Source organism: Macrobrachium rosenbergii, chromosome 3, assembly GCF_040412425.1.
Source record: "Macrobrachium rosenbergii isolate ZJJX-2024 chromosome 3, ASM4041242v1, whole genome shotgun sequence".
Classification (NCBI taxonomy): domain Eukaryota; kingdom Metazoa; phylum Arthropoda; class Malacostraca; order Decapoda; family Palaemonidae; genus Macrobrachium; species Macrobrachium rosenbergii.
In genome coordinates this window covers 44624896-44647048 of record NC_089743.1, presented here as the reverse complement: position 1 = coordinate 44647048, position 22153 = coordinate 44624896, and the positions used below count along the sequence as shown (strand labels likewise).

General features: G+C 39.1%; 2 protein-coding genes across 2 annotated transcripts in view; both read left to right on the top strand.

The window, feature by feature from the left end:
- LOC136854894 (pneumococcal serine-rich repeat protein-like) overlaps positions 1 to 22153 on the top strand; it is a 250880-nt gene that overhangs the window by 26931 nt on the left and 201796 nt on the right. The window contains exons 4-5 of the mRNA XM_067131427.1: positions 13529 to 13555; positions 18322 to 18339. Coding sequence (XP_066987528.1) covers positions 13529 to 13555; positions 18322 to 18339 — 45 coding nt within the window. The remainder of the gene's footprint in view (positions 1 to 13528; positions 13556 to 18321; positions 18340 to 22153) is intronic.
- Positions 2022 to 4377, top strand: LOC136854902 (serine-rich adhesin for platelets-like). The gene has a single exon (XM_067131437.1). It carries the CDS (start codon positions 2175 to 2177, stop codon positions 4245 to 4247), a length of 2073 nt encoding a protein of 690 aa, XP_066987538.1. The 5' UTR covers positions 2022 to 2174; the 3' UTR covers positions 4248 to 4377.

The following is a 22153-nucleotide window of genomic DNA, read 5'->3' as shown; positions in this document are numbered from 1 at the left end:
TCCTCTCTCTCAGCCCCGCATCCTGCAGGTCATGAGGTCTCAGGAGCCTCCAGCTCACTCCGCGAGGACAGCGTCTCAAGGTCATCTCGGTCAGATCAAGGTAGCAAGATCAAGAGTTCGAAAAATTCATCCTTTAACATTTTGCGATGAGGAATGTTTTGTCGTAAAGTTTCAATGGGGGAAAATCTGTGAAATAACAAATTCTGAGTATCATCGAAGCCTCGACTTTTTTTTTATTCATAGAATCTTCATTTTAGACTTATTTGTTGGACTCCATTTTACCTCGGGTAAAACTTCTGGAATGAAACAAGAAGAAGAAGAAAGGGAAGAAAAATCAGCTGATATCATCCAGAAGCAGAGAGAAAGGTTCACCATGAACGTAAATGTCGTGTGCGAAAAGCTAGTAAATTTAGAACCTCCCAGTATTAGATAAAGTTATTTAAAGTTATGCGAAACGAGCCAAAGCAATCGCCAAAGAGGCCTTGTATATTGAACAGAGATGCTCCCTTTCGTCTGAACATGCTTCAAAGTTACAACTCAGTCTTTAAAGCATACGCTTTTTGGAAGGCCGAGTTGTACTCCCGGTCATGTCAATTTAATTAAAAAGACGAGGTAAATGAATATTTAAAGAAATCACTAAAAACATCATTATTAGTAATATTCATGAACAAGCATTCGTACAAAACAAGGCTTAAATTCCTTTCACTTTCTAATCAGCCTCACTCGTGAGAGGAGAAAATTCCTTGCTGACGAAATATTATTATGCAAATGGCTCTAAATAAAGATTTGCTTTCAAAATCACGCAAGCACTTGGTTCTTCAATGTTACTGACAAACTATGGATAAGGAAAGCATGAGAGATCACTTTACACGATGCTTTTAATTTTCATATACTCGTAAGCTAGATAATATGATAGTCCTGTTGATTATATGTGACTTGTAACAAGTAATGCATAGCAATTCCTTTTATTATTTACTTAAACACAAGAACATTCCAAGATTACAAATTATTCATTCTACTGAAATTATGAATGTTAGTACATGAAATGAAAGAGGCTTTTTTTTTCATTGTTTCAAAAGACTATGAAGAAAAAGAAAATGGGAAGAAAGAAGAATGTGAAACCCATCTTATTTTCAAGTTATATATCCATCTGAGGAAGATAATTTCAAATATTTCTAAAAAAACTATCAGTGCGAAAATACAGAATTTGTAGAAGAAATAAACTTTTAGTCCTTTCCAAGATAGGAATTATCAAAGAAGAAAGAAGAACTACATAAATCAAGAATGCAAGAAGATAGAATAATATTAAGGTATTGAGATATATATTGATAAAAGTAATACCACTTATATAACATTCCCTTTCTTTAGTCACAGGGCAAAGAAGCAGCGGATTTTCATCAAGCACAACGCAAGAATCTTTATCAAGTTCAAGCAAAGGAAATGCTTTTACATTAAGTGTTTTTGCAAGTTCAATGACAAGTTCAACCAGCAGAAGTGACTTTGATTTAAGCTCTCTCAGCAGTAAAAACACTTTCACAAACACCCTGAGCAGCTTCTCCAGTAGCCTCTATAGCAGTAACAGCATTAGCTCCAGTGTCTCGAGAAGCACAACAGCCATGTCATTCAGTAGTACCAGTGCCATTATTAGTACTCTGAGTACATCACCTGACAGTTTACAAAGTAATAATGCTGCTAGATCCAGTACTCAGAGTACCTCTGAATCCAGTGATAAAAATACTACCCCTAGTGCAAGCAGCTCAGCCATAAATTCACTAAGCAGAAACAGTGTCAGCCAGTGTGTCCTAAGCAGCTTGGTCTCTGACTCAGTGGTCAGCATTAGTGCCAGTAGCAATTTCAACAGTTTAGTTACCAGTTACTCTGGTAAATTTAGTATTAGCCAGAGCATCCACAGTAACTCTATGACCAACTCTCACAGTGTCAGTCTAAGTGCAGATATTATTTCATCAAAAGCACCTGCAAACAGTAACAGCATTAGACCAAGTGACTTGAGTACCTCAGCCAGGAGCAAAAGTGTAAACTCTGGTTTCCCAGTTACATCAGATTACAGTTCATTCAGTATCAGTAGTGCAATCTCCAGTTCACTGAATAATTTAGGATCTGCAGAAACCAGTAGCAACAGTGCTAGCCAAATTATTCTGAGCAGCACAGCCCCCATGTCCTCAAGTAGCTTCAGTGGTACTTTCAGCACAAAAAGTAGCTCAGGAGCTGAAATCCTTAATGTTAATAGTGCCACCTTTAGTGCACTGAGCAGTCCAGTTACCACCTCTTCCAACGGTGAAAGTTGGAGCCTAAGTGCTGTAAGCAGTCTGACCAGTAGCTCTCCTGGTAGCACCAGAGATAGCCTGTGTGCGATGATTAGTTCTTCAGCCACTTCACTTAGCAGAAACCATGATAACCCCAGCTCTTTCAGTAGCATGAACCAGGGTTTACTCAGCAGTAACAGTAATAGTCTCAGTAAATTGAGCAGCATAGCCATTTATTCATCCAGCAACAGGATTAGCCACTGCTCTTTAAGCAGTTTCCACTCTGACTCAGTGATCATTAACAGCGTGAGTAGTAACTCTAAAAGTTTGTCTATCAGCTACTCTGGCAAATTTAGCATCAGCCAGAGTACCCAGAGTGACTCTTTGACCAGCTCTCACAATAGCAACAGTGCAAGACTAAGTGCAGATATTGTTTCATCAAAAGCCCCTGCAAACAGTAATAGTATTAGACCAAGTGACTTGAGTATCTCAGCCATAACATCATCCAGCAGCAACAGTGTTAACTCTAGTCCCCTGATTACCTCAGATTTCAGTTCATTAAGTATCAGTAGTGCAATCTTCAGTTCACTGAATAATTTGGAATCTGCAGAAACCAGTAGCAGCAGTGCCAGCCTTGATATTCTGAGCAGCACAGCTCCCAAGTCCTCAAGTAGCTTCAGTGGTACTTTCAGCACAAAAAGTAGCTCAGGAGCTGAAATCCTTAATGTTAATAGTGCCACCTTTAGTGCACTGAGCAGTCCAGTTACCACCTCTTCCAACGGTGAAAGTTGGAGCCTAAGTGCTGTAAGCAGTCTGACCAGTAGCTCTCCTGGTAGCACCAGAGATAGCCTGTGTGCGATGATTAGTTCTTCAGCCACTTCACTTAGCAGAAGCCATGATAACCCCAGCTCTTTCAGTAGTATGAACCAGGGTTTACTCAGCAGTAACAGTAATAGTCTCAGTAAATTGAGCAGCATTACCATTTACTCATCCAGCAACAGGGTTAGCCACTGCTCCTTAAACAGTTTACACTCTGACTCATCAATCAGCAACAGTGCAAGTAGCAACTCTAAAAGCTTGGTTGTCAGTTACTCTGGCAAATTTAGCATAAGCCTAAGTACCCAAAGAGAGTCTTCGACCAGCTCTCACAATAGTAACAGTGCAAGTCTAAGTGCAGGTATTGTTTCATCAAAAGCACCTGCAAACAGTAATAGTATTAGACCAAGTGACTTGAGTATCTCAGCCATAACATCACCCAGCAGCAACAATGACAACTCCAGTCCCCTGATTACCTCAGATTTCAGTTCATTAAGTATCAGTAGTGCAACCTCCAGTTCACTGAATAATTTGGAATCTGCAGGAACCAGTAGCAGCAGTGCCAGCCTTGATATTCTGAGCAGCACAGCCCCAAAGTCCTCAAGCAGCTTAAGTGGTACTTTAAGTACTCTAAGTAGCTCAGGAGCTGGAATCCTTAATGTTAATAGTGCTACCTTTAGTGTCCTGAGCAGTCCAGTTACCACCTCTTCCAACAGTGATAGTTGGAGCCTAAGTGCTGTAAGCAGTCTTGCCAGTAGCTCACCTGGTAGCAGCAGAGATAGCCTGTGTGCAATGATTAGTTCTTCAGCCACTTCACTTAGCAGAAGCCATGATAACCCCAGCTCTTTCAGTAGTATGAACCAGGGTTTACTCAGCAGTAACAGTAATAGTCTCAGTAAATTGAGCAGCATAGCCATTTATTCATCCAGCAACAGGATTAGCCACTGCTCTTTAAGCAGTTTCCACTCTGACTCAGTGATCATTAACAGTGTGAGTAGCAACTCTAAAAGTTTGTCTACCAGCTACTCTGGCAAATTTAGCATCAGCCAGAGTACCCAGAGTGACTCTTTGACCAGCTCTCACAATAGCAACAGTGCAAGACTAAGTGCAGATATTGTTTCATCAAAAGCCCTGCAAACAGTAATAGTATCAGACCAAGTGACTTGAGTATCTCAGCCATAACATCATCCAGCAGCAACAGTGTTAACTCCAGTCCCCTGATTACCTCAGATTTCAGTTCATTAAGTATCAGTAGTTCAATCTTCAGTTCACTGAATAATTTGGAATCTGCAGAAACCAGTAGCAGCAGTGCCAGCCTTGATATTCTGAGCAGCACAGCTCCCAAGTCCTCAAGTAGCTTCAGTGGTACTTTAAGTACTCTAAGTAGCTCAGGAGCTGGAATCCTTAACGTTAATAGCGCTACCTTTAGTGCCCTGAGCAGTCCAGTTACCACCCCCTCCAACAGTGACAGTTGGAGCCTAAGTGCTGGAAGCAGTTTGACCAGTAGCTCACCTGGTAGCAGCAGAGACAGCTTGTGTTCGATGATTAGTTCTTCAGCCACTTCACTTAGTAGAAGCTCTTTCAGTAGTATGAACCAGGGTTTACTCAGCAGTAACAGTAATAGTCTCAGTAAATTGAGCAGCATTACCATTTACTCATCCAGCAACAGGGTTAGCCACTGCTCCTTAAACAGTTTACACTCTGACTCATCAATCAGCAACAGTGCAAGTAGCAACTCTAAAAGCTTGGTTGTCAGTTACTCTGGCAAATTTAGCATAAGCCTAAGTACCCAAAGAGAGTCTTCGACCAGCTCTCACAATAGTAACAGTGCAAGTCTAAGTGCAGATATTGTTTCATCAAAAGCCCCTGCAAACAGTAATAGTATTAGATCAAGTGACTTGAGTATCTCAGCCATAACATCACCCAGCAGCAACAATGACAACTCCAATCCCCTGATTACCTCAGATTTCAGTTCATTAAGTATCAGTAGTGCAACCTCCAGTTCACTGAATAATTTGGAATCTGCAGAAACCAGTAGCAGCAGTGCCAGCCTTGATATTCTGAGCAGCACAGCCCCAAAGTCCTCAAGCAGCTTAAGTGGTACTTTAAGTACTCTAAGTAGCTCAGGAGCTGGAATCCTTAATGTTAATAGTGCTACCTTTAGTGTCCTGAGCAGTCCAGTTACCACCTCTTCCAACAGTGATAGTTGGAGCCTAAGTGCTGGAAGCAGCAGAGATAACCTGTGTGCGATGATTAGTTCTTCAGCCACTTCACTTAGCAGAAGCCATGACAACCTCAATGCTTTGAGTAGCATGAACCAAGGTTTACTCAGCAGTAACAGTAATAGTCTTAGTAAATTGAGCAGCATAGCCATTTATTCATCCAGCAACAAGCTTAGCCACTGCTCTTTAAGCAGTTTCCATTCTGACTCAGTGAGCATCAACAGTGTGAGCAGCAACTCTAATAGTTTGCCTGTCAGTTGCTCTGGCAAATATAGCATCAACCAAAGTACACAGAGCGACTCTTTGACCAGCTCTCACAATAGTAACAGTGCAAGTCTAAGTGCAGATATTGTTTCATCAAAAGCACCTGAAAACAGTAGTAATATTAGACCAAGTGATTTGAGTATATCAGCCATAACATCATCTAGCAGCAACAGTGTAAACTCCAGTCCCCTGGTTACCTCAGATTTCAGTTCATTAAGTATCAGTAGTGCAATCTTCAGTTCACTGAATAATTTGGGATCTGCAGAAACAAGTACCAGCAGTGCCAGCCTTGATATTCTGAGCAGCATAGCTCCAAAGTCCTCAAGTAGCTTCAGTGGTGCATTCAGCACAAAAAGTAGCTCAGGAGCTGAAATCATGAATGTTAATAGTGCTACCTTTAGTGCCCTGAGCAGTCCAGTTACCATATCTTCCAACAGTGACAGTTGGAGCCTAAGTGCTGGAAGCAGTCTGACCAGGAGCTCACCTAGTAGCAGCAGAGATAGCCTGCATGCGATGGTTAGTTCTTCAGCCACTTCATTTAGCAGAAGCCATGATAACCCCAGCTCTTTCAGTAGTATGAGCCAGGGTTTACTCAGCAGTAACAGTAATATTCTCAGTAAATTGAGCAGCATTACCATTTACTCATCCAGCTCTTTAAGCAGTTTGCCCTCTGACTCAGTGATCATCAACAGTGAAAGTAGCAACTCTAATAGTTTGGCTGTCAGTTACTCTGGCCTAAGTACCCAGAGTGACTCTTTAACCAGCTCTCACAATAGCAACAGTGCAAGACTAAGTGCAGATATTGTTTCATCAAAAGCACCTGCAAACAGTAATAGTATTAGACCAAGTGACTTGAGTACCTCAGCCATAACATCATCCAGCAGCAACACTGTAAACTCCAATCCCCCGATTACCTCAGATTTCAGCTCATTTAGTATCAGTAGTGCAATCTCCAGTTCACTGAATAATTTGGAATCTGCAGAAACCAGTATCAACAGTGCCAGCCTTAATATTCTGAGCAGCACAGCCCCAAAGTCCTCAAGCAGCTTCAGTGGTACTTTAAGCACACTAAGTAGCTCAGGAGCTGGTATCCTTAATGTTAATAGTGCCACATTTAGTGCCCTAAGCAGTCAAGTTACCACCTCTTCCAAGAGTGATAGTTGGAGCCTAAGTGCTGGAAGCAGTTCGACCAGTAGCTCTCCTGGTAGCAGCACAGATAGCCTGTGTGTAATGATTAGTTCTTCAGCCACTTCACTTAGCAGAAGCCATGATAACCCCAGCTCTTTCAGTAGTATGAGCCAAGGTTTACTCAGCAGTAACAGTAATATTCTCAGTAAACTGAGCAGCATAGCCATTTATTCATCCAGCAATGAGGCTAGCCATTGTTCTTTAAGCAGTTTCCACTCTGACTCAGTGATCATCAACAGTGAAAGTAGCAACTCTAATAGTTTGGCTGTCAGTTACTCTGGCCTAAGTACCCAGAGTGACTCTTTGACCAGCTCTCACAATAGCAACAGTGCAAGACTAAGTGCAGATATTGTTTCATCAAAAGGCCCTGCAAACAGTAATAGTATTAGATCAAGTGACTTGAGTATCTCAGCCATAACATCATCCAGCAGCAACAGTGTAAACTCCAATCCCCCGATTACCTCAGATTTCAGTTCATTAAGTATCAGTATTGCAATCTCTAGTTCACTGAATAATTTGGAATCTGCAGAAACCAGTAGCAGCAGTGCCAGCCATAATATTCTGAGCAGCACAGCCCCAAAGTCCTCAAGCAGCTTCAGTGGTGCTTTAAGCACACTAAGTAGCTCAGGAGCTGGAATCATTAATGTTAATAGTGCTACCTTTAGTGCCCTGAGCAGTCCAGTTACCACATCTTCCAACATTAACATTTGGAGTCTAAGTGCAGGAAGCAGTCTGACTAGTAGCTCACCTAGTAGCAGCAGAAATAGCCTGTGTGCGATGATTAGTTCTTCAGCCACTTCACTTAGCAGAAGCCATGACTACCCCAGCTTTTTGAGTAGTATGAACCAAGGTTTACTCAGCAGTAACAGTAATAGTCTCAGTAAATTGAGCAGCATTGCCATTTACTCATCCAGCAACAGGGTTAGCCACTGTTCCTTAAACAGTTTGCACTCTGACCAGTTTATCAGCAGCAGTGTGGGTAGCAACTCTAATAGTTTGTCTATCAGTTACCCTGTCAAAATAAGCATCAGCCAAAGCACCCCGAGCAACTCTTTGATCAGCTCTCACAATAGTAACAGCGCAAGTCTGAGTGTAGGTACTGCTTCATCAAAAGCCCATGCAAGCTCTAATAGTATTGGACAAAGCGACGTAAGTACCCTGGACCTATTCTCATCCAGTGGCACCAGTGCAAACTCCAGTCTTCATGTTGCCTCAGCTTTCAGTTCATCCAGTACCAGTAGCACAATTTCTAGTTCCTTGAGTAGCTTGGGAGCAGCACATACCAGTAGCAACAGTGCCAGCCTTAGTTTTCTAAGTAGCGAAGCCACTGAGTCATCAAGTGATTTCAGTATTAGCTCTAGCAAACTAAGTAGCTCTGAAGCTATAATACCCAATGTTAATAGTGCCACCTTTAGTACACTCAGTAGCATGATCAATTTATCATCTAGTAGCAGCAACAATAATGTTGAGTGTGCAATGAGTAGCTCTTCAGCCACTTCATTTAGCAGAAGCAATGCCAACCCAAGTACTTTTAGTAGCATGGACCAAGATTTACTCAGTAGCAGTCTTCACTTCTCATCTTCCATCAGCAACAAAGTTAACCCAAGTGCTGTAAGTAGCTCTAGTAAAAGCTCATTTACTAGCAACAGTGCCAGCCATTGTTCAGTGAGCAGTTCTGCAGTAACCTCACTTAGCAGCAACAGTGATAGCCCTAGTGCATTTGGTAGTGTGGGCCAAGGTTTAACAAATAGTAATAGTGTTAATTTTAATGAGTTGAGTAGTTCATCCACTTACTCACTCGTCACCAGTAGAGCTAGTCAAGGTATCATGAGTAGTTTGGCTCTAACTTCATCTAGTAGCAACAGAGTTTACAGTAGCACTTCTGCTGGATCCCATAGCAGTGGCCTTCCCAGCACAAACATGTATATTAGCTCAGCTGTTATCTCATCAAAATCCTTTACAAATGGTAACAGTGCAAGTCCAAGTGACTTGAGTAGCTCAGCTACAGTCTCATCCAACAGCATCAGTGCTAATTCAGGTCCCCTCATTGCCTCAGCCTTTAGTTTATCCAGTATCAGTAGTGCAATCACCAGTTCCCTGAGTAGTGTGGTATCTATCCAGAGCAGTAGAAACAGTGCAATATTTAATACTTTGAGTAGTTCTCCAACAAAGGCATCCAGCAGCAGCAGTGATAGTTTTAGTGAACTGAGTACCTCAGACACTAACATTCTCAATGTTAACAGTGCTGCCTTTAGTGCACTAAGTAGCTCAGTTACTACATCCCCCAATAACAACATTCCAAGCCTAAGCTCTGCAAGTTGTGCTGTCACAAGTCCACCTAATAGCAATAGGGTCAGCTCATGTGTCTTTAGTTCTACTGCAGCCTCATATATCAAGAGTGATTCCAGTGTTAGTGCTTTGAGTAGCATGGTTCAAGGTTTAACTAATAGCAACAGTATCAGTTATAATGAGATGAGTAGCTCACCAAGTATCAGTATCAAAAACCTTAGTGTTGTAAGTAGTTTGTTTCCCAGTTCATCAAGCAACACTGATTCTGGATTTCTTGTTGGCAGTTATGCTAGTACAAGTAACAGCATAAGACCAGTTGCTTTAAGTAGCAACACTGCATTCCAAAGTTCTTGTGCTCTTGGCTCATCCACTTCCCTGAGCAGCATGGTCACTTACTCGCCATGCAGCAACATTGACAGTATTAGTTCAATGGTTAGCTCTCAGAGCAGAAGTATTGCTGACCATAATGCTTTGAGTAGCACCTCTTCCAAGTTATCCAAAGGCAGTAGTATCAACTTTAGTGAACTCAGCATTTCAGCTGGATACTCAAGCAGCACAAATGAGGGTACCCCGTCGAGCAGCAACCTTTTAAATCTTATCAGTCCCAGTAGCCCTGCTACTGGACCTAGCAGCACCCTTGTCAGCTCAAGCAATGATATCAGCTTAGGCATTATTTCACACAGTAGTCACTATGCTTTAAGTAGCTCTGCTTTTGGCTCTCCCAGCAGTGTTAGTGCCTTGAGCAGCATTAATGCTGCAAGCTTTGGTGACACAAATAGCCTTGGTGCGGCCTCATCCAGCAATAGCAATGCCATCTCCAGTTCTCTGAGAAGCACCACAACCAAGTCACCCACGAGCAACAGCGACAGCTTCACAAAACTGAGCAATTTAGTAACTGGATCCTTCAGCAGTCTTAGCACTAGCCTTAGTCTCTTGAGTAGTCTAGTTGCTTTATCTGTCAATAGCATCACTGTAAATCCTGTTGCTCTCAGTAGCTCTTTAGCTGGCTCACATAACAGCTCAAGTGCCTTTAGTGCCTTGGACAGTGCCACATCCAGTAGTAGCAGTGCCAGTCTAAGTGCTCTAAGTGCTTCTTCTGTTACACATCCAAGTATTGATAGTGCAAGTGCTGCTACCCAGAGTAACCTATATACTCCCTCACATACCACAATCAGTGCCTATTCAAACCAAATGAGTAGCTCAAATATTGGAAGTCTGAGCAGCCATAGTGCCAGTCTCATTACATCAAGTTCCAACAATATAAGTGGAAGTATGGGTTTGCTGAGTAGCTCTGTTTCTCCATTATTGAGTATTCACAGTGCCACTTTAAGTAAAGTGAATAGTTTGCTGTCTAGTTCACTAAGTGGCATCAGTCCAAGCACCTCAGGCACCTTTACTGCTGTGTCAGTTAGCAAGAATAGTAACAGCCTGAGTACCCTAAGTAACATACCCAGTAGCTACAGTGCCAGTTATGTTACTGCAAGCCAGGGAACCTCAAATAGCTTGGCTGCTGGCTCATCTACCAGCATGGTCACCATTTCAGCCAGCAGTGATAGTACCAGTCCAAGCAGCCCGAGTATCTCGATCACTGCTTCACTCAACAGTAATTCAGTTGCAAGCTCACTCACCAGCAACAGTGCTACCTCCGTGGTCCCAAGTACCTATATCACTAGCTTGCCCAGCAGCAACAAGGCCAGTCCAAGTACATTATCTAGCTTAGTCAATGACTCACTCAGCAGCTCCGGTGTGCTGAGCGCTTCAAGTGGAAACTCACTCAACAGCGCCAGTGTCAGTCTGAACATCGAAAATAGCTCAGCAGTAGGATCAACATTCTTATCCTCACTGGTGCATAGTCCATCTGGTAAGACTGAAGTTTGGTAAATTTAGAACAAGAAACAATTGACCATAAAATCTTTAGGTCTTGCAGTACAATTTCGTTGGACTTTTTTCATTGTTGAACAGTAACATTTCCCTAAATGTCCAACTTAATATTAATATTATTACTATAACTTACTTGCCATCCACAATTAACAGTGTCACTATTAATGTCTGCTAATTTTATGCCACTACCAAAAATATGGTATTTCTTAATGATCTGTTATTTATTCTTAATATATTAATATCAACAATTACTAGTTATAACAGGGAGAAGGATATATTTTGCTTACCACTTTGACATCATACCTAAATTTTAAACTAAATGTACAAATTAAATTCAAAACCTAACGTTAGTTATTTTAAGTACAAATAATCCTATCCATAAAATACGCAATATTTTTATATTTTGCAACTCTAGTTGGTGACTTTTGTAAAACGACAACTTATTTCCAGTCTTATCTTGGCATTGCATAAGTTGGTTCCATTAATTTTCTGTCTGAACATGGAAACTGAACATGGCTGTGTTTTTTATGATGTCTTTGTGGATAATGGCGCCCCTTTGGACGTGTCTTTACATTCAGCTTCCATTTATTCCCTGAAAATTCCTCATTATCAGGATACCAAGCTGTTTAGAATATGAGGTGAACACCCCATTTCCCATGTTGTACTCAAGTTGGTCCTTTACCATTATTTCCCTTTATGTGATCTTCAGAGGTTGATCTGAAATAAGTTTCTGAGAAACTGGAGCTTATCTCTCAGTGCCCATCAAGCAAAAACTGACTCTTCGTCCATGAAACAGAAAAGAATATCGTCATCAAGAAATATTTTGCATCTCTAGGTTCCAAAATAGTTTCATTGTACTTTGTTCTTGACCACAGAAGCCAGCAGCAGTGCTACGACAGATCAGTCATCACACACAAGTGATACCTCAGAAACCAGCGTAAACAGCCGTTCCAGCTTCGCTGCAAGTGGAAGTGAAATGAGTTCTTTATTGGCATCGAGCAGCAATAAGATTAGCAGCGAAAGCACAAGCGTCACTGCTCCAGCTACAAGCTTTAGCAGCTCTTCCTCTCTGGACATCATGATTACAAGCAGCAGCAGTGGCAGAGACGGTACAGACGCAACAAGCGAGGACGCCAGCAGTAATACAGGTTTGTTTTTATATGGTAAGAAAAGAAAGAAGAAGAAGAAAGAAAAACAGCAGTTGGTAAGACTTGTGCCTCGCCAGTAAATTGCAAGAGTTCATTTTTAGAGGCGCCACGAAGATGAAGTCGCGATCTCTCCCGAAGTTGAAGAAGAATGGGGGTTATTAATATGAGATATAAAAGAAGATTATAAGCTGTATTGTTTATCTGAAGCAGAGTAAATTCGTAACTTTCACAGAACCTCAAAAGAACAGGATTTTGTTCTCCGAAGCCAAAGGAATTTAGAAATTTCTGATATTTTCCCCAAAGCTTAAGAAGATTCAAGATTCAAGATTCAAGAAGCTCAAGAACACAAGAAGCATGAAGCGTTTTCAGAATGTTGAAGACTAGAGGAATTAATTCCAAGTGAAATTCGCTGCATGTTATAAAAAATACCCATATATTATTATTGTTATCTCCGTCTCAGAAGTTGAAAAAAGGTTATATTTTTGACCCGGGTCACTTTTGTTTTGTCCGTTCATAAACATGACTACGCAAAAAGCAACGCGTGGATTAAAATAAAAATGTTATCTAAAAGAGAGTCTCTTGCGATTAATTTTGGGAAAGATAAGTATGCAACTTTTGTTTGGGCGGAGAACCTTGTTTGGCGGAGGTTCGGGGTCATCAAGCGCTCTATTTGGATTATTCATTTAAAACCAAAGGTAAAATTACAATATTGTTCATTTAACTTGAGCTTCTTTGTGATGAATGCTCTCAGAGGTGCTATAATCAAATAAAGTATACACAATAATTTTACAGTAAGGCAGTTTGCCACATCAAGGTAAGATAAAACTAGATAATTTTTACACCAGTACAAATACTTTGTTCAAAAAATTGTTCGTTTATTATAGTTTTACTGTAAGGCCTAAATAATGCAATGGCCTTCGCCATTTTCTGAGTGTTACTGTAGGCAGAGTGACAACATTTACAGCAGTTATGAAATGTTTCTTCTGTCTGTTGATAAGATTGGAAGAGCTTGCTAGCAAGTAAATCTGGAGCCTCAGCATGGACAGGTAAGTCAAGATTTATGAGTGATGGTAATGTTGAATAATCCAAGTGGCCTGATTTGTACTTTCAGCAACCCCTAAGATCTTTTCTTTGTGACCAGATTTTATTCAAGGGCTCTGTTTACTGGCATTGATCAGTTATAACTTATTAACCTGTATGCTATACCTTTCTTTCAGTATGCATAAAATATCGGACACTTGTTTCTATTATAGTCAATAACTACTAGTTGTGGTAGCACATTCATTTCTATAAATAAAATTTACACTTTGAAGAATAAACCTGATTTGGTCACAATCCAGTGGAAGGGTTGACAATGATAGCAAGATTTTCAGAGTTTGGACTACTGGTAGAAACCAACTGAACAATCATGTAGAAGGAAATCCTAATTTCACTTTTTTTTTCTTTTTACTTACAGGTAGTGGAAGCAGCAGTTCAAGATCAAGTAAGTGTATTAAATAGTATACTACTTAAATTATGTAATTCTGCAGTGTGCTTTCTCCATTCTAACCTCTATGTCACTCATTTTATCATTTTCATGACCTTCATGTGAATACTTCTGCACTCTAGAAGCTGAAAATTCATAATAAAAATTCGTTCCTGGCAGCTTACAGCTTGGGCTCATTACCAAACAGTTCACCCTGCGCTTAAGAGGGAAAAGAGATCTGTAAAAGAATAAAGCTTTCAGCCATTTCATAAGCTTCTAAATGATGAAAAGCTTTCTGTAAAGATAAATTGTCTTAAGCAAACGGCTTTTCTTAAAACTCACATTTGCAAACGCAATAAAGCTGTTTGCTTGCTTAAACTAATATTTGGCATAAATCCTCACTGTGTAATGAAAGTAACCATCAAATGTAATACAAACTTCATCCTCAGGCTCAAGCTCACAGTCAAGTTCTAGTTCAAGCTTAAGTTCAAGTATTTCAAGTTCTAGTAGTTCTAGCTCCAGTTCAAGTTCAAGTAGCTCTAGTTCCAGCTCGAGCTCAAGTTCGAGTAGTTCCAGTTCAAGCTCAAGTTCTAGCAGTTCCAGCTCAAGCTCGAGCTCAAGTTCGAGCAGTCCTAGTTCAGGTTCGAGGAGTTCTAGTTCCAGTTCAAGTTCAAGTAGTTCCAGTTCATGCTCGAGCTCAAGTTCGAGCAGTTCTAGTTCAAGCTCAAGTTCTGGGTCAAGTTCAAGCCGGTTCTAGTTCAAGCCAGTGCAGTTCTTCGTCAATCCCAAGTTCAAGTAGGTGTAACTGATCTCAGTCAGTGAGTATAGTCGCCTAGACTCGAACTTTCCGATCTCGGCAAGGCGAGAAGCCACTCTTAGACGCGCGAAGTTTAAGCACATTGCACTGTAGTCTATTTTATTCTGGTCGGCGGTAAATCTTGGAAGTCAATATCTTTATAACCTATCGTGTGTTCAGAGCAGCATGAGTGGCCAGTCGCGATTACCTTCTAAGATAGCTGCAGATATTTATCGTCAGCTCAAAAATAAAAAAAAAAGGAAAACTGACTAGATAACATTCAAGATAATGTTATATCACATAATACACACTCACAGATTTAACGATCAGCGTCACAAATGTCGTAAGTGTAAGGACCAGATTTAAGTTATTTGAGAATTAAGAAGTTACGTTTATATACATGTCATGAATTTAAAGATGAGAGTTAAGGTTCACATATACATCCACTTGACGTAGATTTTTGGTTCAAACTGAAGTTACATGCACACGCCACACATATATCAGAAAAATTAAAGCTCACAGCATATAAAGGACGATATGGAGAGCAATGGAAGTCTCCTAATTCCATTCACATTTTTTTAGAAAAAAAAAATGTTATTTTTAGAAAAAATACACTACGAGCAAGTAATGTTTCGATTTTATTTTGACGTGAAATCATTATTTTGCTCATTTTAAAGGTTCATTATTCTTTTCTAATTGTAATTTTTCCAGCATCATAAACTTTTACTATTTTGACTAATTTTCACATTTTAATGTCAGTTGTTTGGGTTTTAGGCTCTGATTCACCATTTCTTGTTTTTTTCACATTTAAGTCAGTTTTTGTTAACTTAATAATTTGTTTGTAATATAAATGCTTTCAACTCATCTAATCAAAATTTCAGATATTGATGCCTTACATTTTCATGTTTTTGTCTTTAAATTATTACAAGTAAACCAAAAGCTTGCGCTCAAATTTTTTTCTCAAATTTTCTGTAACGAATGTTGATGTCATGTCAAATTACAGTGTTTTTCCCATTTCAAGTTCTGATCTAGCATTTAATAAAATTTCGAGGTTTTTCCCGGACCAAACATTTATATTTTACACTAAGCTTAGCGTAAGGTTTCTTTTGCTACAAACTTTTCATTTAAGGTATAATGACAATTTTGTGTAAAAATTATATTCTGGATTGTTTAAAAAAATAACAGAAAAAGCAAAATTTTTAACTAAAGACCTAAGGTATATTTTGAATTTAGCTTAGCTACTTTTCATTCGTGTTCGTACTTAATACATATATATTTCTAAATGGTTTCAGCTAACTTGCTATAAATTTGCTTTACCTAATAAACCTGAATATGTATAATTTGCTCAGTATACATGCATGGTTACTAGGGAAAAATCCAACAGCAGTTGTGGACAGTTACTAACTGCTGACGACCTCCCTGGTTTGTAAGATGCACTCAGCATAAGGCCAGCAAGCACTTCTAAATCAGCATCAGCACATTGCAAAAAAAAAAAAAAAAAAATACCCTTAACCTAAATAAAAACAGCGCTTCAGTTGAAACGCAAGTCTGTCATTCACTGCCTGTGACGGAGAGGGTAACCCACAATCTCACATTTTTATTGTTTGAAATGTAAAGTCGAACTGATACCTTGAAAGTCTATCTGTCTTTGAGGAGTTGTCAAAATTGAAGGGATAAATAACTATCTTTCAATTCAACGGTTTCATTCAAAATATTTCTTTTCGAGGTCAAGTACGTTTCAGAATCGATTCATGAGACTGGAAGAACGCATTTAAGATCTCTTAAACTAAGGATATGCAACCAGTTTTTGTATCTGCTGGTGATAATGAAAGTCAAAGGGTAATCTTAAAAAGAGAATAGCAACAGAAATAACAACAATAATAATGATATTAAATATTAATCTGCGATGTTGTTGGGTAATTAAGATACGCTGCCTTTCTCTTGCTAATGCGAATTGCTGATATTGACCCTGTTTGTGGATTGGTTCCCATACTGCCCTAAAATGGAAGACTGCAGGATCTGCAAAAATACCAAACTGAGAAAAATGATAGATAATCCCTTGCCTTACTGCTGATTTTGCAGATACTGCAAATGGGACCCCTAAATACTCGTGGAAAGCATTGAAGAATCATTCTGAAACTGCAGTAACTTGTGTATTAGTGTTTCACGATCCCAATAGGTGGCAAATCTCAGTTTCGAAAATTTTGCAGATACTGCAGTTTTCCATTTTATGGCAGCACAGTCCTCTGTGTATTTCCTTTTGTCACGAGCACAGAAACATTAACATTAACATTAACATTAACCACTGACAAAATCATATTTTTGCAATTCATATTTGTCAGACGCACAGTCCTCGAAATAACATCCCTTTAGTCTTGCACATAAATACACAGACACACAAACACACAAAGGGACACAACGAAAGTGAAAACGTACATCTGATCTGGAGTTTTCGTTTCCAGGTTCCAGCTCAAGTAGCAGCAGCTCAAGCTCCTCCTCAAGTAGTAGCTCAAGTACATGTCAAAGCAATCTTAATTCACCTCTGCTTGTGACTGCACGTGGATGTAGCTGACCTCACCGCATTTAAATCAAGACTTTAACAAGCACACTTTAAACAATCGAAGATAAAAAATCGTAGAGGGATGAGATTAAAGTTTAAACAGACCGGTCGTCAAGTTCTTTGATTTATTTTTTTTTATGCGAAAATGAAATCGTAATTTCAGTCAATAAATTTACCGTTAAGATATAAATTGTCTCAACGTAAGTCAGGTTGATGGACTGACGTCCGTGCCTAATGAATGCCCATCAATTAGGACCGAGGCTGACTTTTAAGAGGTCTCTAATATTAAACCCACTGAGCTAAAAAAAAAAAAAAAACTTATAATCGAGCACTTGCATTCGTCGTTGTTATCACTAATTAGAGATAAAATCCAACGAGAATAGGGTCTAAATTCTCAAAAGTTTTTTTTTTTTATCAGCTCAATTCCTATCCTAGAATTCCGTTCGCTTAACCAGCGCTGACGGCATTTGCTCATTTCAAAAATCTTTGTTTTTTGTTTACTGTAAAAGATTGCCATCGGGAGGTAAATATAATACAGTTTTTTTTACATTGTCGATATATCCAGTAATTTGCGATATATAACTGCAGATACAAAGAGATTCATTTTATTCATTGGTTCATAGACGATTTTAAGATGCTGCCCCTGGCGAATAAAAGTTTACAAAATGGAGGGAGTAATTTCCAGTTCAATATTTGGTCCTGGAGACAGCTAGCTTGCGTTAACAGGGTATAAGATAAAGGAAGGATATTTAACGAGTAGGGCGCTAAATAAATAAATAAATAAATAAATAAATAAATGATTAAAGCCACATTATTTTGCGTGTTGCTTTTCTTCAACCAACATCATTATCATCACACCATGCCCATTTCATCGCTATCATCATCATCACCGCCATTACCAATCATCAATTCATATCTTTCATAACACCATCTTTCGCTTCTAAACTACATTTCTTAACTTTCAAAATCATCTCAAATCATCTTCTCGCTTTCTTTTGACTCTTGTTCAAATGTCTCCTCATTCTCATTCACCTCTCCTTTCCTAATCTTCCCATTGTTCTCTTACTCAAAAATTGTCGTTGCTGTTTTTCGTTCTAAACTTAATGGATTTCTCGAACACCTTCCCTTTGCATATAAAGCGTGTAATGTCAGCCATTGGGTGTTCTAAATGCTTGCATGCTGTATAGTGTAAAGATAAAACCCATTTTAATTTCATGAAGTATAAGTACTAATCCTGAAACATTGTCATTGTGGATTGTCATCCATTAAAATAAATATTAACCAACAAATGCTATTCAAAATAATATTAATGAAAAAGGATTAATTTGACTCGCCATCTTGTATCCAATACTTGCATATATTCTGACTTGACTTGTCACTCTTACTGTGGGATTATTACACTAATAAAACTCAATTTATTCATTTCAGGTTCATCGTCCAGCAGCAGTAAGTATACGTTGCCCGTCTTGTACAGTTTCTCTTCTCCTGTTTGCTAAGAATCTATGGCATTTATTACCTTTCTTTCTTGTTCCTCTTTAGGTCAAAAAGCCGCAGCACTTGGCTAGTTGACTTTGTGATTGCAAAAGAGAGGTTCGTTTCAGGTTTCTCCAGGACGTTTGGGGCATCGGTTTTCGTAAATGGGAAAATGAAGACTCCTGCTTTGATTCCGTGTGTACATTTCTTTATAAATCGTAAATAACTAAAATCTTGTAAAAAAAAAAATAAATTATAACTTATTATTGTTTTTGTTCCAGGGGTACTTTAATTAAAGCTCATGCATTTTTTAATTCGTTCAAATTTAAATTTCTTTTTCAGGCGAACCTAACCTCCTAAACCTGTTCGGGATATTTGCATAAACTGAAATATAAACGGTGACTAATAGCTTTACGTTTGTTTCAGCCGTGTTCTGCATGGAGTCTAAACAAAGAAAACTAAATCTTTTAAAATCCAATCCTTTCTAAATTCTGTTAAAGATAGCATTTTAAACAAGATCCGAAGGCGATTAAAATCCATCCTAACGAGTAGTCAAGAAGTGGCCCAGACACTTCTTTGCGATAAAGACTTTTCCGCCAAACCCATTAAACATTGAAAGACGAGGAACTGACTGGAACCTGACACCTTACAAACAACATGGCGAAAGTGCTACTCCACGAAAAGGAATAAAAACAAAAGTCGTTGACAAGGAAAATGGACCCGACTGCCTTGCAATGATGATTAAACAGTGTGCTTGTTTGAGTGATTAACCCGTAAGTCGTCTACGTCATCATCTCCACTTCATGAGGGAAGGATCTGATGCACACAGGGCATTGGTAAGTACTAAATTTAGTACCGGTAACGTTTCTTTAAGTTTTCGTATGATATTTGGTCGAACAATTTTATGAAGATTGGTCGCATTGGAGTCCGTAGAAGGTAAGGACTATATGGAATTTACACTTAATTGAGCAAAACGCTCAGGTAGAGTCTACTCGAGAGTAAAACATGTCATAAACAAGTTAGCAACTTATCGGCAACTTATCGCGTACATGTTGTAAACAGGTTGAAAACAAGCCACCAATAAGTCGTTGACTCGCTTCCAGTCTGTTGGTAATGTGTGTGAGATGAGTTGCCAACGCGTGTTTACGACATGCTTTACCGTAGTGCGGACGTGTATCCTTAGATGCGATACTTTTTAAGCGCGATTGTTTTTTCACCAGTAACCCATTTAACAGCTGGATCAAGACTTAAACACTGTGACACAGGTTCACACTACTGCACTGATACTTCATCAACACCCCAACACTCGCTTTTAAGAGGCACGCACTCTACATTAAAAGCATTTCTATTTCAACGCCTTAGTTACACTTAATCCATAAACACCCGAGATGTAAACCGTCTTAACTAACCCGTTCTCCTTTATTTTTGTTTATATTAATTGAGCTTAAAAAGCTCCAGCTTTGGTTATTTTCGTAGCCTGTAAATGATTTTTTCAACCAAAAGATAATTGCAGTTATATGTATTTGTGTTTGGTTCATGACAGAGGACTTCATCAGTTCTTCACTCATGCACTACTTTAGCTAAAATTGGACGTTTACCTTCATGATTGCGTTTTAAACTATTTTCTTACGGTAAACAATGATTCTGCTTATGTGATTTAAAAACAACTAATGAAGTAACTTTAACGATCTACTATTTTCAATACTTTTATGCTTCTTTAGTCATTTATTAGAATGGCTGATGAAAGACCCTGGAACTTGTCTCTGTATATATTTTAAACTAAAGAAAACGATAACACAGAAGTTTAATGTAATGACAACGATAACAGAAGCAGCAGCATCAACATGAACCCTACAGATGTTATTTAAATGAGTTACGTCATAAAGTACCTACTGTAAGTCTTCCTGCTACTGTAGCTTTTACAACACTTGCAGCCGCAAGTTGTCCTCTCTTTGATTGACTAACTATAAGAGTAAATACTATAGCAATAACAAAGATAAAAAAAGACAGATGTTACAGTTACGTCACGCACTGTTACGAAAATCTCTATAAAAACTGTAGGAAGATTTTTTACTGGAATAATTGTTGCTGTCAGACTAACCTCTGTTCGAGCTGTTATCAAAGCTTTATGACCAGTATTCCAAATCGATTTTTTTGAATCGAGGAAATCGTAGGAGCTCCTAAGAGAAACAGGGAGGTGGGGATCTAGGTGAGGGGAGGAAAAGAGTAAAGTCTGAGGGGAATGAGGTCAAAAGGGAACGGGAAGGGATTTTGTAGTTATGGTTACAGAAATATTATTCTTTAAAGGCACTATGACATTAATAAAGCTATCTAAAAGTAAAATCCATTAGTTATTTCCTAGGCTTTAAACAATCAGGAGGTTCTAATGATCCAAGTTGGAAATTATGATTCATTGTATGTTGATTTGATTGGTTTCTGCTACTGTAAAAAACATTTTTATATTTCGAATACTTTTCCCCTCGGGATAGACGCTATATTCAGAATACCTTTTAAATTACGTACATGCAGTGAATCAGAATAATTTTTAAATGGGTTCAGTCTAAGACTAGGTCAGTGTTTTCACATTTATAGCGTTAAAAAAAATTTAATTGAAATTTGTTACCACTGGCAGTTCGATGCTCAAATACACTGAATAAAACTGAACTGAACAGGTTTCTAAAAAAATCTGCATGGCTTAGAATACATCTACGCTAACAACATTTCTGAATGTTTGGTAAAATTTTATGCAAATCTTTCTTGCTTGGATTTCTTCTGGTCAGGAATCGTAATGACGAACTCCTTCGAAAATAATACAAAATTATGTTAGGCAGAAGTTAGAAGAATATTAAGTATCCAAGAAAAAATGTAAAGATAAAGATACAGTTTAAATATTGAAAGGTGGATTTCATTCATAGGCTCAAGTTCTTCAGGCATCACTCAGTCAACAACAGCTACAACTTCAACAATAAATACAACATTTACAACCAATGGTACATCAACTACACTTACAACTACTGGTACATCAACTAATGTTACAACCACTGGTACATCTACTACACTTACAACCACCGGTACATCTACTAATGTTACAACCACAACCCAATCTTCGACTACAACAGGAACTGCAACATCAACCACTGGTACGCCCACAACTACCACAGGTACATCTACTAATGTTACAACTGCAACCACAACTCAGTCTTTGTCGACTACAACAGGAACTGCAACACCAACCACTGGTACGCCTACAAGTACCACAGGTACATCTACTAATGGTACAACCACAACACAATCTTCATCGACTACAACGGGAACTGGAACAACCACCACTGGTGCGCCTACAACTACCATAGGCACATCTAATGGTACAACTGCAACAACAACTCAATCTTCGTCGACTACAACAGGAACTGCAACAACAACCACTGGTACGCCCACAACCACCACAGGTACATCTACTAATGGTACAACCACAACCACAACGCAATCTTCGTCGACTACAACGGGAACTGGAACAACCACCACTGGTACGCCCACAACTACCACAGGTACATCTACTAATGGTACAACCACAACGCAATCTACAACAGGAACTGGAACAACCACCACTGGTCGACAGGTACATCTACTAATGGTACAGCCACAACCACAACACGGAACTGGAACAACCACCACTGGAACTGGAACAACCACCACTGGTACGCCCACAACTACCACAGGTAATGGTACAACCACAATCTACTACAACGGGAACTGGTACCAGCCACAACCACAACGCAATCTTCGT